This window comes from Mustela nivalis, assembly GCF_964662115.1.
Source record: "Mustela nivalis genome assembly, chromosome: 8".
Taxonomy (NCBI): Eukaryota; Metazoa; Chordata; class Mammalia; order Carnivora; family Mustelidae; genus Mustela; species Mustela nivalis.
The window spans coordinates 69,784,246-69,801,700 of record NC_139027.1 but is presented as its reverse complement, the minus strand read 5'-3'; the positions used below and the strand labels follow the sequence as shown (position 1 = coordinate 69,801,700).

Genomic DNA, 17,455 nt, shown 5'->3' with positions numbered 1-17,455 from the left:
CTATGGTGGAACTTCCCCATTCACCTTTTAATTTCATTTTATTGATAATGAGTAGAAGCCCACACAGTGGTAATTCCCACTAAGAACTGAAACTACCTATCCCCTACTCGGTTTACTGTTTATTAACCTGACTTCACTGCTACATTTTTCTCATTAGTATAATTTAACTTTCCAGGCAACTTAAGGCCCAACAAATAACTTGATTGTGAATCACAGAAAACTCCAAAAAGACTCACCCAGTTTTCAGTAGCACATGGTTAATACCCTAAGACTCTTCTGCCCCTCTTTCCTCCAAATCCTACAAGTGCTATTTTTACCCATAGCTGTAAACTGTCTTAACTGTCCTTAACTGTTACAATGTGATATTTAGCTATTTCAGTTAAGCCCCTACACTGAAAGACCCACCTTAAATCCAACTTCTAATTTTGAATTTATTCTGACCTTGTCTTCAATCCTCCAAGACAGTGTCATAGCCCAGTCTAGGCAGTCCCTTACCAGAGTAAGCAATGCATTCAACTTTGTCTTATCAACAGATGATGTTGGTGGTATTTGGAGAGAAGGCATTTATAATGAACTGTTTCTTACACAAGACAGAAGAGTGCACAGATTCGTAAGAGAAAACTGCTCTACTAAAAGGTAGAATAATGTTATTAGAATTCCTCTAGAGGAGAATTTAATCTTTGACTTTAAATCCTGCATGTTTTTCTGGTTTCAAGAATAGTTGGTATATCACTTTTAATACAAGAAAGAGGGTAAGCAAAGTACTCTGTGTTACAGGAAGCAGCATGGGCTGGAGACTGATATGAAAACTACCTACTAAACATATTCATTGTATAATATAGTTAACCATCCTTGACTAACCCCCCCAATTAAAACAATTGCCTTTGAGATGAATAGGAGAGAGTCCTATAGTCTGGATAAATCCAGAAGATCATTTCAGATGTTAAGCTTACAAAAACCATCACAATAACTACCATTTACTGAATATTTACATTTTAATGAGTCTTTATTATGAGCCAGAGAATGAAAATATGCGATCACTCCTAATTTTCACATCAGTTTTCTATGGTAGATGCTATAATCATCATTTTCCAAAGAAGAAAGTGATTCAGATAGATTAAGGAACCTTCCTTACTATTCAGTAAAAAAAAAAAAAAAAATCCTCCATCTCATTCACCTTCTCTTAATACAATGGTTTGCTTTTCTCATGGCACTTTTCCTACTCCAGAATTATCTTGTCCAATTTGATTGTGTACTTGTTAACTCTGTTTCCCAACAAAAATTATACCTCAGAAGATCAGGGACCTTTCCACTTATCTACTTCTATACAATTATTGCTTAGAATAGTCCCTAGGACATTGTAGATGCACAATAAATATTAAATGGCTACAATGGAGATTACAAAGGTTTGAGAGCTGAAATACAAGTTTTTAAAAGGTCCTTACATAATTCTGACATGCACACCCTCTCCCTTTCATGAATATGGCAGGTATAAATATCTATTCTGACAAAGACTAAAAAGAAAATAAAGGGTTTTATATATTTTAGAAGGAAAAAAGAAAATTCATATGAATGCTCACTTTGACAAAAGTGACAATTCTTTAGCAATAATGAATTTGTTAGCTTACAATCAACTGTTAACAGCATATATCAATACTGTTGACTGGTTTTTAGAGATTACTGTTTCAGTGTTGTTTTTCACATTAAAATTTCTTTTCTGGCATCTAATAGTGGGTGACAAGCTCTGAGGGGTATGATAGGTCGGAGTAGGAGAAGTCTGTAGAAATGACTAAATAAAAATTTCCATTGGTGGGTGCCTGGGTGGCTCACTCGTTAAAGGTCTGCCTTTGGCTCAGGTCATGATCCCAGGCCAGGGTCCTGGGATTGAGCCCCATATGGGGCTCCCTGCTCAGCAGGAAGCCTGCTTCTCCTTCTCCCACTCTCCCTGCTTGTGTTCCCTCTCTGGTTGTCTCTCTTTCTGTCAAATAAACAAGTAAAATCTTTTTAAAAAATTGCCATTGGCTTAGTCCGTAATTCCATAGTATTTTTCCCCCCTAGAATCACAGGTGACCTCGACACACAATCACTAGCCTGTTTTTTGTTTGTTTGTTTGTTTCATTTTTGCAAGCATCAGTAAAACATACGAGGTCTTATTGAATTCTCCACAACTGAAGCTATCACAGATTTGTCTTGAATCAGTATTCTCAAAATGTTAGGCATGAGGCCTGAAAAAAAGGCATGTTCTTCACTCAAATCAATTTGCTCAGTCAAATCAATCTACTACAGTAGCCAGTTAACAACTACTGGTCTGCAAGCAAGAAATTCCTTTTTTTTTTTTTCCCTTGTTTTTAAGATGCGAATCCTATAGTATATTTAGCTCATGCTACTATATTTATTTTAATATTCTTAAGAAATCTCTGTACCCTCTAAAAGACTCATAAAATTTTAAAAATACACCGAGGCTAGATCTTACACCCTAAATGGCACTGTAGTCAAAGAAATAGCATAAGTCAAAAATTAAAAATTTAAAAAAAAAATTCCACTGCAGTTATGCTACTAAATTACCTTACATTGTTTTTACTATGAAAGCAACAATTCGACAAAGTAACAATTGAAGTAGAAAATATGATTTCCTTTATAATTCCCCCATTTCAATTAATAAATCAGGAAACAGATACTTAGAACGTGTAACCAAGGTCACACATAAGTTAGAAAAACTTGGATTGAGAGCCAGGTCTGACTTCCAGAATTAAGGCTCCAAGCTGTTGGCACTCTGCCATTCCTGACACTAGCATTCCCTGGGAAAGCCATTCCTCAAGAAGTCAGGACTATCGCCTTGTGTGCACAAGTTTAAAAATGTTAATAACATATTTCAGAAGAACTGTCCCTCACTTCCCTGACTTGGCTTGGCCAGCAAATGTTTGGCTTGCTCTTCATCCACAGTTTTAGAGGGGAATATGTTTGAAGGAAAGTTGATGGCTATTGAGCTCTCAAAAGAAGCCTGAAGAAAAACCCTGCAGGGGTTTCCTGTTAACATTCCAGAAAGGATTCACACATGAGGACTCCAGAGCCTTGAAGGACTTTTTTGTTTCAAATTTGTTTCAAATCTTTCCCTCAGATTCAAAAGTGATCAGGCAGAAACACATGATAGAACAACTCTACCAAGACTTATCTCTGCGGGCAGTAAAAGTGGCAGGGTCATCTGTGTTCCCCAGCACACTCCCCTGCACACTTGGCAAGAGTCCAAGGCTTAGAGCATGGACTGGCCACTGTAGGGAAGACAGAACAATTGGCACTTTGGGGCTTCCAGGAAGGGAGGAAAGGAGACTGACTGCTCAAGGTGATCTAAAACTGAGGAAGGGACTCGTCTTATCAAAAGTAATTCCCAGCTGATTCCCAACATACCGCACTTACTGTGTCTTATCTGTCATCACTCATTGCGCTGCTCTGACAGAAATGTCCTCCTTTCTTTCCAGTTACTTCCTAAGATTCTTCAAAGAGCATCTGAAATCTGTCTACCTCCAGAAAACTCTGCTGGCTGATCTCTGATTTCCAACACCTCTGAAATGCTAAAGTATATGTATCCTGAACTATGTAACAAAGAATATAATTTGACACTCGGCAAAGAAGGCCTTAACATTTCCCTTAATGTTAAACTTTAGACAGGTTTCTTCCAGTCTAAAGGAACTCTCCTGACCTCCCTTCTCCTAGAGCACTTACTTTAGAAAACTTGGAATTATAAATTATTTCTCTGTCCCTTTGAAATGTAAATCTTCTTCTAGATACCTGCTGGTTTACAACCCAGGGACAACACTCTCAAGGACTTGGGAGATAACCCTTTGACATGTGATCATCAAGACAGATAGGGTCCCAAATCTCAGTCATTGTCTGATGACAAAGCCTAATTTTACAATGTCCTCTAGTACTTTTCACTAGTTTGCCCCAGTTATTGGAACTCTCCTGCCTTTTGTTTCAGTGGACGGAATTTAACCCCTCTCTCCTAATGCAAGTCTTGACTCCCTGTTACAAAGACCTTAAAGTCCTCTTTGCTTATTTAACCTCTGGTGCAATTTCTCTTGGACACACAGCCTTTCAAATTTAGCAGCTGTTTCCTGTGTGTTAATTTTCCTGAACCAGAATATAAAACAACCAAATTAGAATATATAATGAAATAATCTGGGTCTTCCTGGAAAGTTTTTTGGGTAAAATATTCCATCTCTTCCTCGACCACGTTCACTTTCCCAACACATCACCCCCATCCTCCTCATCTTCTATACACTCTATGTCTGAATTCTAAGTTTTGGAAAAGTACATATTGGGACCTCCCTGTCCTACTGCTTTTAACAGGGGATAAGAAGCAGCAGGGAAATACCAGCCTCCTTGGTAGTCACATGCTGCCCACGGTTATTACCCACTGTTAACGGTTCACTCTTTCTTCGGTCAGAGCAGACTCAGAATTCTTTCAACCTACATTCCACACAGCTAATTCTGTTCAGTCTGGTTCCACATACAAACTGAAACCTACTTGCCTTTCTTAGACAAAAAGAATTTCCTTTTATCTAAAGAACAAATGATTCCCACTGGACAAGGTTCATCACCTCTTTGCTTAAAGGTTTATTATATGGTGAGTAAACTATTACACATTCTTAAAAAGTCATTATCGAAGAATAACCAGGAAGTTCCTCCCCACCCCCCACATATTTGAGTCGTGAAAATCACTGGCAGAGGGCATCTAAAATTAAACAGACCAAAAACATGCTCAAAAACAACAGATTTTGTTTTCTTGACAGAACTTTTCCAGTCAGTGTATCTTCCTGGGAAAATAAAGCCTTCTGTATGTGATTGCCTGAAAATTTTCCACTGCTTTTCTTCTAAAAGTGGGCATTGTTATTTTTGAGGGAATGGAGCTGGGGTAGAATGTTCTCCTTTCTAAGAGGATCACTCTTAGTATGTTTCTTACTATGTTTCTATACCTTAGGGTTTAGAATGTAAAGGAAAGAAACAAGGGCTCACTCTAGCAGACTAACTTTATGAAACAGGGATCACCAGGAAGATGCTTTTCTAAGATAAATATATAAGAACTGAAGAACGGAGGGACATGGATCCACCACGTAGCCACTTAGTATCCATTGCTTTCTGCTTTAAAGAGATTAGATATCTATTGCTAAAAAAGGAGGGAGATAAGATTGGTTTCACGGTTGAGTCCTAGACGAATTAAAAAAAAAAAAAAATCCCCATCTCCACTCAGTCTTGTACATTGAGGTATATTATCTTGACACAAGATGAGCGATATAATTTTCAGGGATTTGGAACTGAATATGGTTTATTAACTTAAAATAAAGATAACTACTGATAAGCGAAAGGTCTTCCAGATGGAACAGACAGATAAAGCATAAAGGAGAGACGAAAAGGAAAGATGGAAAGAGAACAGAAACACAGCTGCTTAGAGTTCTCATCTGCTTTCTATTGCCTTTTTCCAGGCCCTTATAAGAACCCCTAAATTCAATGAGACACAACTGTGTCTTATAATTTTTGCCAATGGTGGCTTAAATTATTTTCTTTAATTAAAAAGAAAAGATACACGAAGATGCTCCTAATTCTGCCTTTGTTCTTATTGTCAATAACAACAGAAAACATTTCAAAGGGCTTAAAGGTCTTTTCAACAATAAAAAACTAAAGGGGAAACTGCTAAGCTATGTTAGTGATGGTCTGAAAGTCAAGGAATCCAGGTGGAAGGGCAGATGGTAGTAGCCAGAAGGAGAGAGAATGGGCCAAGTTCTCGGAACCCATGGGATATAGAGATAGAAGGTGAATAAAATGTTGGCTAGGAAAGATAACTAGCCTCACAGGATTTGACCACGCAAATCCTCCAACGGTAGCTTTACAACCTGACATTTGAAATAAATGGATTCTAGAATATTATGCAAAAGGGGAACACCACAACCCCTTTTTTTCCCCACTCCAGACAAAGAAGGCAAGAGGAAGGCACCTGTAAACAAGAAAGGGAATGATCCTTTCATCTCTCTGGTCAATTGAACTTCTATTTTTTAAAAGATTTATTTATTTGAGAGAAAGAGTGTAGGGTGTGAGTGGGGTGGGAAGGGTAGAGAGCAAGGAAGAGAGAAATCCAAGCAGACTCTGCGCTGAGCCCTGAGCATGGAGTCCAAAACGGGGTTTATCTCACGACCTTAAGATCATGACCTGAGCCTAAAGCAAGAGTCAGACATCTAATCGACTGTGCCATCTAGGTGCCCTTCTAGCCAACTGAACTTCGAAGAGCCTTTGATATGTTTCTCGTTTCATTTTATTTTGTTTTATATAAGAATAGAAAATTAAAGTGTATTTTTTTTTTTTTTTAATGATTGAAATATAAGTTTGCCTATTTGCTCCGATCTCAGCAGAGATTTCTGCCACTGCCTTGATTGCAAAAGACTTAGGTTCTGGTCCAAGACTTTTAGCAACTTAACTTCTTTGCATTCTGTTTTGTGTAGGGTGAAGAATGGTTATATTTGTCTTTCACATAATTTCAGAGTTGGAAAAAGAACACAGAGGTTATCAAATCTAATTTCTCATTCATATATGCATACTACTGTATCAATATTTGCTTAAATTCTTATTTAAATAAATTCACTTTTGGAGGGGAATAAATTCACTTTTTACCTCTGCACAGCATTTTTAAAGAAAATTAATACCATTGACATGAATAAAAAACTGGTAGCATAAATCACAAATAGGAAATATTAATTTAAGATGCTCCTCTGCATACCATCTAAAATCAACCAGTATATGCATTATTCCTTATCTTAGCAACATATCATCCTTTCATCTTGCCATCCACAAGAGTATCAGAAAGGATTTTTCAAAATGCTGTGATAGCAAGCAAGTATCTGTTATTCCCAAAGCAGTTCTCCCAGAAAAGAAATCTCAATTATTCGGGTTGGGTTTGGTCTTAGGAAGATCACCTGGATCCGCTATTAGTGTTCACCTACTGAAAACAACCCAGAACCATAAAGATGCTGTGACACTTGTAAGCGGAGTGGTTCTTTGTAGAAGAAATGTGTTGTAATGATCTCTTTCTCTATTGTCTTAGGACTGTCTGCATGTGCTGACTACTTGCACAAAGGAACTTTTAGACATTCTATATGCTCACATTTCTTCAACCACATACTGAACAAGGCAATTTCACAGGAGGATATCAGTGAAGATTTTAAAATGGAAATCTGCATGAAAACACTGCAATCACATGATATCATTGCTTGGAGAGAAAGAATCCTTCACATCTAGGTTCTCCGAAGGCTCATTCTATGATTATTTGCAGTGGAACAGGTAACTTACATTTCTCTGCAGCAGAGTCACAAGTTTCATTTAGTCTGTGTGTTTTACTTCTGAACTTGCAAAGCAGACTGTGGCTTACAAGGGAAATGGCATTGAAAATTACATGTGAGATGCCTTTTTGTAGTAACCTATCTTTATTCATATCTTAGCTTTGTGCAAGAAACAGGGCCAGAAAAAAAATAGAGCTAGAAGCCCCATCATACATTCATACAATTAAAACTCTGAGCTTAAGGAAGAAATCTCTTTTATACCTATGATAAATTTTCCCTATACCATATATACCATAGGTATAATTATATATAAATTATACCTATGATAATTTTCCTGCAATCAAGCATATCCCTTACTGGATAAATTGCTCAAAGGGGTTCTCTGAACAACTGGTTATCCATAAACACAGGCACCCTAATCTGTAATTGTCACTGTTATTTTCTTTAATATATAAGTCAATTATAGCAAGCTTTAAATAGCACAGCATAATGAGAAAATCTTCTCATAATTGAAGAAAAAAGACTATAGAACTTCCTGCCAACATAAAATGTTAATTTTGTAAACACTTTATGGACTTTTTCTAATTTCTATGTTTTAGTCAGACTGTAAGTTTTCACAAAATAATGTTTTTAATGAAATTTCCCCATTGAGTGCAATTTTCTTACTTTAAGTGATGACTGCATTTTGAATGTGAAACGTTTGTAAAATTCTCCTTGACGAAAGACAAGATTGAAATCACTTCCATTTTCAGGAAATTGTGTGATCAGCATGGCAGATATAGCAATAGATATTTCCCTTCCTTTTAAACTTAGAGACCCAGAAGCTTATTATTTGAATAGCTATAAAAATTGTCACTTCATCTCACAATTCAATATTGCCATTTAATACAGAATTATGTTAGACTTCAAGAAAGAAGAAAATGGATGGGCAAGAAAAAAAAAAACACATGTACACACACACACACACACACACACACACACACACACTTTTTTTTTCCCTACCAGAAGTTAAAATTTCATTTCACTTAACTGACTAAAAATATAGAGCATAACCTCTCTTCTATTTTAACCCATCTTTGTGTAAGATCTGTTCTAGTATGCAAGCATATCCAAATGCTTAAATCCACAGAACAGTGCAAGGAAAAAGAAATAAGAAAATCCAATGGAAACCTACCATTGGAAGCAGCGTGCATTATTCTTGTTTTGCACTGCAGTAGAGCACATCCAGTGATGGACATTCTGAATAGCAATTGCCTAACTTTAAGCTATATTGTCTTACATATTTTAAACCATACTTCGTTTGAAAGAACAGACTGGTTATTTCCAAGAAGTGTCACTGAAAACTTATTACAGTTTGAGGAAAATGAGACTTGGTGCTTGGAAGAATAGCCAAAGGCCTTTTGCTTTTCTGACTACTATTCAAATCTTACTTGGCCCAACTTGACAGTCATTCTTCCTGACAACTTAAACAGGTTTCTCTAAGTGGTGTGATACCTTCAGTTTTCTTCCACTTGGGATTCTGCTCTACAGCTAATGCAAGCACAAGGGACTTGAAAATATAATATTTTTACAACTACAGAAGTATTCGTTATTTGGCTTTCCAACTACTATGCTCCGTGGGTGACATATAGGAGTAGAAGAAAGAGCAACAGACCAGGACAAGTTTTTTTGTGGGGTATTTTTGTTTGTTCAGGTCTTTTTGCTTGTTTGTTTTGTATTTTTTCTGATTTGGCAAGCAACGGGAAACTATTTAAAAGATAGAATATAATAGTGTGGGGGATTTGGGCCAGGAAACCTGTGTTTTGAAAAGACTCCTCAAATTATTCTATTATTTTATATATATATATATATATATATAATTATTATTATTATATATTCTTTAACCAATTGCGCCACACAGGCGCCCCTATTATTATATATTCTTATATATATTCTTCTTATATACTATTATTACTCTTATAAGAATATAAGCCAATATTCTTATATTGGCTGCCATGTTCCAATTTGAATGATGTACCCTATTTGAACACCTTGGAGTAGCAACTAAATTAGCAGAAAACCTACAGTGCATGAAGGGGAAGAAGTGTGTGTATGTAGAAGATATTCTTACTCCAAAGTTTCGTACCTTTCTCATATTATATGTTACGTGTACTTTATATCTTAAATACCAGTTCAGCAGAAGAAAGGAAGACTGGCTATTTACTTGAACTGCATACAGAGTGCTACAGAAACATTTTCATAAGAATTTACTCTCTTAATATCCCTATTGATACCTATAGTCCTGTGCTCACTTGCTCTGCAAGTGAGCTTGATGATTCCAAGTGCTAATTTGAAAAACAAAACAACAACAAAAAAACAAACAAAACCACTGTGTACAATGAGCAACAGGGCATGAGTAGTCATTTCTCCACCTAGTAGGAAGCAAGTCTCTAAGAATGCATTTCGTTAGGGGCATAATTATGCAGAGGACAGCTGGTTGTTCTCAGTTTTCCCTGAGGACAGAATGAAAGATAATACCATTCAGGTAACGCTTACATTGCTGGGAAGTCATCTTTCAAACTACTGGGGAAAACAGTCTGATGACAAAGTGCTTAGCCAAGTGTCATAGCTTGACAAATATCTGTAATACTTAATTACTTTTGTGTTTTAATTCATTTACTTTTTCCTCTAAGGATGTTAGCATTCTTTGGTCTTTCAGAGTCATAATATATAAATTATATTCCACTTCAATATCACATTCCTATGGTATGACTAGTTTAGATATTAGAGAGATTTTGTGTCATGAATAATCCTCAAAGAACTAGTACTGGCTATTCTCAAGAAAACTGTCAGTCACATCCAGTGCACCAGACACAACCAGGGACAAATGCCCTTTTATATTGTTATCAAGGACCAGTCTTCTACAATTACTTTGAAGTCAAGCTGGCAAAATTTTGCACCTGTCTAAATGTTAACACTGAATTTCATGGTACTGCTTTCTTTTTTCATTGTATATACACGGAACGATATGAACAATATTTTAATTACTTGTGTGCTTTGCGGAGATATGACTTGATAAATTCACTTTGGGCTAAGAGCTGAGCCTGCATGCCCTCTGAGCCAGTTTTTAGAAAGAATAGGAAAGAGAACTTCATATTGCCAGGATGAGTTCAGGAAGGAGGGTGGAACTTGCTGAGGGGGCCACTTGGTGGAGAGGTCAGTGAAAAAGCCTTTGGCAGTTGCAGGTCTGGGAAAGAACTTTGGTGAATAGCTATGGCTAGCGGTATTTTTTATGGGTTGATATCAGATGTGAAAAATGGTCTTCCTTTCCTGTTCTAAAGGATGATCACTGGTGAATTCTATGTGGCCCACTGATGTTTTTGAGGAAGTAGATTCTGTTTGGAGGACTTACAGAGAAAAATGAAGAGGCAGTTAACATCTAGGTTTTAGAAGTATATACTCAGAAACTAGCCTCTTTGAAAAAAAAGATACATGAGGACATCAGTTTCTCTGGAGAGTGGTTCATCATTCCCCAGGAGTCTATAATTCTTCAAGGTCTAGGTCAAGGCCTTTTTCTCTAGGAAGCCATTTCTGATTATGCCCTCCTCAGTGATCTTCCCCCCCTTTTGAACTCTTACAATTCTTACAGCCCGTGCCATTTAATTTAGCATGTAATTCTACTGCCTCATTGAAGACTTAATACAAATAGATGGAAAACAGAATGGAATTCAGACCAAAGCCTAGCAACCTTATTATTCATTCGACCCAGTACCAAATGATTAGGGTTTATAACACCTGGTGAAGCATGATGCAATTTGATGCAAGGATCTTTTTCTGTTATATTTTTGCATGTGCTTCTGGGTGCTGTGGTTACAGACATAGATATCAGCATTTTATTGGTGGGTTAGTGTTTTATTTTTCCAACATCTAAAATTAGCAGGAGGAAAGGGACTCATGATGTTTTATCGACACAGATTTTTTTTTTTTTTTTCTAGAATGTCTCAAGACAAACTTTGGAGTGAAATGCTTTGTTGTTTATAGTTACCTCTCAAAAGGCTGGTTGAATTAAGCTCTACATATTCATCAACAGGCACTGCCAATAAAGACACAAATAAAGCAAATTAATATTTTTTAAACTCTGCCTTGAGAAATGTCTATGTGGTATTGATGAACAAAATACTAACATAAAAAGCAGCACCATTGTCTTAGTGTTTGGGCACAATCATTCTCAAGGACATCTGTGCTGTCTCCTTTTCAAGTGTGGAAGGCTGCTATCTGAATCAAACTCAGACTCCTTTGTTAGGAAAAAAAACCTGAATTTTGAGATTTCCATTTAAGTTGAGAAACAGCTTTCTCCACTCAAACACAAGATGCAATTTATTTTACAGTGTGAGATTAACAGCAGTGATTGGCTTGGAAATAAAAAAAAAGTCTTGAATAAAAACACCACATATCACAAAGCTACTTTTTAAAAAAAGATTTGTTCTTTGCTATGGCAATGGAGCACACTATATATTTGCAGATCATTCTATTACAATTTCAGTCATTCTGTGCACACTACTTAAGCTCAAACCATTTGACATCTGAAAATTCCAGAATTTTAAATCAGAAATCAAGATGATTGAAATTAGGCTTGTAAATAGGATATCTGCATTTCAATGTACAATTCTAACATTTTATCTAGAATAAAACTTACCTGGCAAAGTCTCAATGCAACAATGATTTACTTGGGGCCCCAGAATGTGGCTATCAGTAGAGATTCCATTTTTCTCAGATGGAAACATTGAGTGAAGTACACTTCCTCCTTGATAATAAGTCCAGCTCAGAGATAACTTTTGATGGATTCATTAATAGCATGGCCTGTAAATCTTCTCTCCACTAAGATCTTAAAGCAAATGGCATTATTCTTTCATTATGCCGAGGCCCTTACCATCCTGTTCTGAATCAGTACTTCAACCTACTGGTCTAAGAATATCTAAAAAGTGATGAGAAGAAAAGAAATACATTTTTTTTTTTTTTTCTCTCAATGCTCACTTCACATATACAGTTACTGGCACTGGGTCCAATGAAGTTTTGGTCTCTGCATACAGAATTTATCTGTTCTATGTCTTCCGACACCCCACCAGACTCCTTCACTCCCCAAATGACCAATGCCTGGGCAAGGGCTGGGGTTACGTAAAGAAGCAGGATTTGGCAAGAAAGAAAGAAATGGTCTAAATTTTAGCTGAGTGCCTCAATAAAATGCAACCTCTTGTTAAATTCAAATAAGAATTATTTCTAGGGGCAATGTGGATTTACTAAAAGTTAAGACAAAATTATATAATTTTACAGAAAAAAATGATTATTCAGAGAAACAGAAGAGGTGTCTTCAAGAGGATGTCTTCCACATCTGTTTTTTTGAAGGTGGGTGAAGAGAAGTCTAATAGAAATACAGATTGATTTTAGGTTTGTAGAGGGGGGGCAGTCAACTGAATAATTAGGAAGGGTGTCGTCGGGAAGGTATGGACAAAATGGTGGGAAAAAAATAAATCATAATGAGGTGCCTGGGTGGCTCAGTTGTTAAGCATCCGCCTTCGGCTCAGGTCATGATCCTAGGATCCTGGGATAGAAGGCAGCATCTGGCTCCCTGCTCAGTGGGAAGCCTACTTCTTCTGCCACTCCCTTTGCTTGTGTTCCCTTTCTTGCTCTGTCAAATAAATAAATAAAATCTTTAAAAAGCAATCAATCATAAGATATACCCAACTCTCCCTTTCAAGTAAACAACTTGAACCCAAGGAGAAACTCTTCAACAATTTCACGTTTTTAATACTCAGAATGTCATTTCCTTCTAAAAAAAGGAATGTCCATACTATATTGGATACACAATTATCAGTTAAAGTTAGAGCTAAATATTTATGTTTATCCACTCATAAACTATGGACACTAATAAAACAATCTTTTCCCTACTTAGGTCCAGTTCTACATAGGAAACTGTACTCATATTTTGTTCTTTCTAAAGCCCTTATTATATATCACAGTTTGTTTTTTTGTTTTTGTTTTTGTCTTTGATTTTGTTTAAAACAGAGATGGAAGAAGTCCTATGATTAGTGTTTCTGGGTCTCTACTGTGCACACTCTCAGTCAGTCAACAATTATTTAGTGGTTATCTGCAATGTACTAAGTTGAATTGGTGATAAGAGGATAAAAATACTATGCCTGAAATAAACAAATGTCAACATCAGGAAAAACAAAACCAAACTGTGAGGTATGTCAATTATCTTTTTGGTTGTCTATTTGTTTGAATTTGTTCGAACCTCAGAACTTTATACTAACAGCTTCAACCTAATATTTTAATTCTACATATGGAAATGAGAGGCCAAACAAGATTTTAGGGAAGGGAGAGGAGAAAAAGTCTTTGTGGCTTAAGATGTGGGCTGAAGACATCCTCAAAAGATGGGGGGTGTTTTATGAAAAGATATGAAAGGCCATTTCTGATCAAGAAAGTAGCACATGAGAAGGTTAGACCTGGGATTTATGTGGGGTTATCTGGCCACTTGGGTGGAGGATATTAACCTGCCAAGGTGGGAAAGAGTCAGGAAAAAGAGGCAACAGAATCAGGCTGAGCCTAGAAAACCAGACTGACAAGTTTGTTTTGATGTACAAATCATTATTTCACCTTCACTGACCATTTCCTGAGTTCTTTCTCTGGGCCAGGTTCTGCAGAAAAGCTCCAGAGTAAGACAAATAGGCATGACCCAGACCACACAGAGTAGAGACTAAGACTAAAGGTCCAGGTGTTGAATCCTATTCAAGTCCAGAGTGCAAATTCAACATGGGGAAGGAAGAGGAGGAAAACATTCTTTATCAAGGAGAATATGATCCTCAATATCACTCAATTTTATATGTGGTGAGATATTTTATAAAGGGGATTTTAATACTATAATAACAACACAGGAGTTTCAATAGTATGTTTCCTTCTAAGATACTCAAGGAATGATGAACTAACTTTAAGAATAATCAAGTTTTTCAGATGACCTTTCTGAAATGATTATCAAGAAGACTTCTAGTCTTTATCATGTCTAAGACAAATAATTACACCACAGCAGCAATTTCAGGTCTGGGCTACTTCCTGAATGTTGCCCCAAATAAAGGTCTTCTAAATACTTTCCAAATATGCTAATTAGCTGAGTGGGTTTGAGTGTGTTTTAAACTATATTGAGTTTCAGAGCCAATCTGCTTCACAGTCAGCTAAGGGAATAAAAGCACAGCTTGATCTGAGGTTAGCAGAGTGAAGGACAAGTGCATTTTGTCCCCTTTCACACCCTGTAGCTTCACTGTGTGTCTGTGCACTACTCTCTAAAGATTAGGCTATAAACGGCCATACTTTCTGAGACTTTAACCCAAAAGCTTTTGACATAAGGTTTCTTCTAAAAATATCTGAAAACAATCTAATGTGTTCTTGAAGCTGAAACACAGAGCCACCCCCCTCCCCCAGGCCTTCCCACCCTATTACAGTGATTTCCAAATGAATAGCATTAGGTTGATTGCTTATCAGGCTGGATAATGGCCTAATTTATTACAGAAACCCTAGTCAGACATAGAAAAAAATGGCAAAATCCTAATGATTTATCAAATCCTTTTGAGACACAGGTCTAAGCGCAATAAAAATCTGCTAGAACATGGTGAGCCTATGAGATGGGAGATTTTTGTCTCATTAACACTAGCATTTAAAAATAGGGCACTACATCAGGTTGAAATGTAAGCCTGAGACTACCTTGGGCTGGACCACTAAATCCAGTCTTAATAGTGAGCAAACAGCAGGATCAGTGTTTCTGGGTCTCTACTGTGCACAAGTGTCCACCTGTCTCATTCAATTAAAACACAAAAAGCTGTTGGTCCTTTTGGGTGAAAAAGGACCTTAAGGCATTTTCCTTTCACTAGGTATTTGGACTCCATGCTTTCAATCACTCATTTATTAAACACTGACCAAAATCGAAGTACTGTCTTAAGTGAACAAAAGAGCAGTAGAACAAAAACAAATGTTTCCGGCTATGATGAAATTTTAAAAACCTAAGGGTCAAACAAAAACATGAACTTCAGCCTGGTTTGAAGCTCCTTGATGTAGAGGACTGTCTTATTAATATTTTCATTCTCCAGTAGACTAGCAAAATGACTTATAAATAATAGGAACATAACACATATCAAGAAAATGGAAATTCTCAAATAAAGAATATAAAGATTAGTTTGAAGGTAAGAATAATCAAAAGCATACTATATGCAGAACACTAATTGCTCAAAAGAATCTTTTGAAATAAAATGATAGGTGACACATGGGAAAACCTCCTACAGATAATCTGCAGATCCTCCAACCCTGCCATGTAGCAATCTCCATTTCTCATAGGAAACTGATGAGATGAATAGACTGTTGATTGATTTTAGGGAAGGCAGGCCAAGATCTTTGGTCCTATTCCCAATGCCTACCTATGTCAATCAGGGAGAATGTGTACCATCTGAAAGAACTTCCTTGAACGTTGGTTTCTGAGGAGTGCACTATGTTCAGTGGTTTCCAAACTTTTAGTCAGCATCAGAAGCACCTGGAGGGATAGTTATAATACAAAGTCCAGAGCCATGGCTCTAGAGTTTCTGACTCAGCAACTCCTAGGTGGGGCCAGAAATTTCCATTTCTAACAAGTTCGCAAGTGAGGTTAACACTGCTTGGTCTACAGACTGGCTTTGTCTACAGACTGGCTTTGCTTATGGCAAGTATGTTTACTAGATCTTCTGAAATGGGGTGAGTGGGGAGAGATGAACATGATGATTAGGGGGAAACTGGCCCCTCACTCTCCCAGACAAAGTAAAAGAAAAATACAGATAAAATTTTAAAGCCATTTAACTTAATCTCTGAAAGAAAAATATAAGGAGTAGAACAACTATCAACCACATCGTCTCTGCTGGTACATGCAGAGCCTGGCTGAAAGCTGCAGGCAAAGCTCTCCGTGGTTCACCTCCATCTCAGAGTGAGCAACTACAGTTCTAGGGCCAAGGGACAGGTGGAACCACAGAAGACAGCCAGAAGCCACAGAAGAAATATTCAGCTGTTACCTCCCAAAGGGGTTATGGGGGGATAGAGAGAAAGGAAGCCCTCTGACTAGTCTTGTTCTCTCTGTAGCCTACAATTTCCATTCCATTCCTAAAGAATAAAAGTTTATCTTATCCAAAGAGGAGAAGTATGCCCAAATTCTGAAACATCCTAAGATTAGTAGATTATTTTTTATCATCTCAGTTTTATAAACAAGGAAACTGAAGCTCAGAGCGGTTATGCAGTGCCACCATTGTCACAAAACAAGAACCAAAGAGCCTGGATTCAATCCAGGTCTACCTAATTCCAGAGATTATTTACGCAGCCATTGTGTTGTTCGAACCCTGTCCACCCTATGTGGCCTCTTTTTTTTTTTTCCAAATACTGTTAAAATCTTGCTGGGTACGTACTCTGTGTCAGGTACTGATGTGTATGTTAACTCGTTTAAAAATCATCCTGACAGGGAGCCTGGGGGCCCCGGTTTGTTAAGTGTCTGACTCTTAATCTCAGCTCAGGTCTTGATCTCAGAGATCAAGGGCCCAGTATGGAGGCTACTTAAAAAAAAAATAATAATAATAATAAGAAAGAGGTATCATATACTTCCAAGTACACAGATTTTAAAAATTGAGGATTAAATAACTTGTCAGTCCTTGCAGAACCAGTGGCAGAAAAAAATGAACCCCAAATCAATTTTACCTCACAGCTAGCATCTTTAGCTTTTTTCTTTCCTAATACCAATACCTTCCACCATTCCTCCAAATTGGTCTTTCTCTCACTCCTTATTTCTAATTATGTTTTTGTGAATTAGGTCCTCAGAATAAAATTTAATATGTAAATGAGATATGCAAGAACATAAAGATACCCACTGCCAAATATCAATTATTACAGATAGGTAGGAAGAAGTCCACCACATTGAAACTGTGGCTAATGGCTGCATTAGGGATGATTTATATCTGTATTAGAGTTTCAGTTAATGTGAAATAAAATGTATCCTTGCCTTCTTTTCCGCTCTCAAAATGAAATGAACCTGAATAAATTATTATGAATTGTATACTTTCCAATGACAGTTTTTTGTAGTTAAATTGATTAATTGA

The 17,455-nt window shown here is 36.9% G+C and overlaps 1 protein-coding gene across 32 annotated transcripts in view; it reads right to left on the bottom strand.

Moving 5' to 3' along the window:
- Positions 1 to 17,455, bottom strand: part of NRXN1 (neurexin 1) — a 1,174,729-nt gene that overhangs the window by 968,799 nt on the left and 188,475 nt on the right. Inside the window, exon 5 of one of the 32 annotated variants that reach the window (XM_082745371.1) lies at positions 12,932 to 12,990. The exons of the other annotated variants lie outside the window; for them this stretch is intronic. Coding sequence (XP_082601497.1) covers positions 12,947 to 12,990 — 44 coding nt within the window. The 3' untranslated portion in view covers positions 12,932 to 12,946. Of the gene's footprint in view, positions 1 to 12,931; positions 12,991 to 17,455 lie in introns of those variants that run through there. 32 annotated transcript variants of the gene reach the window in all.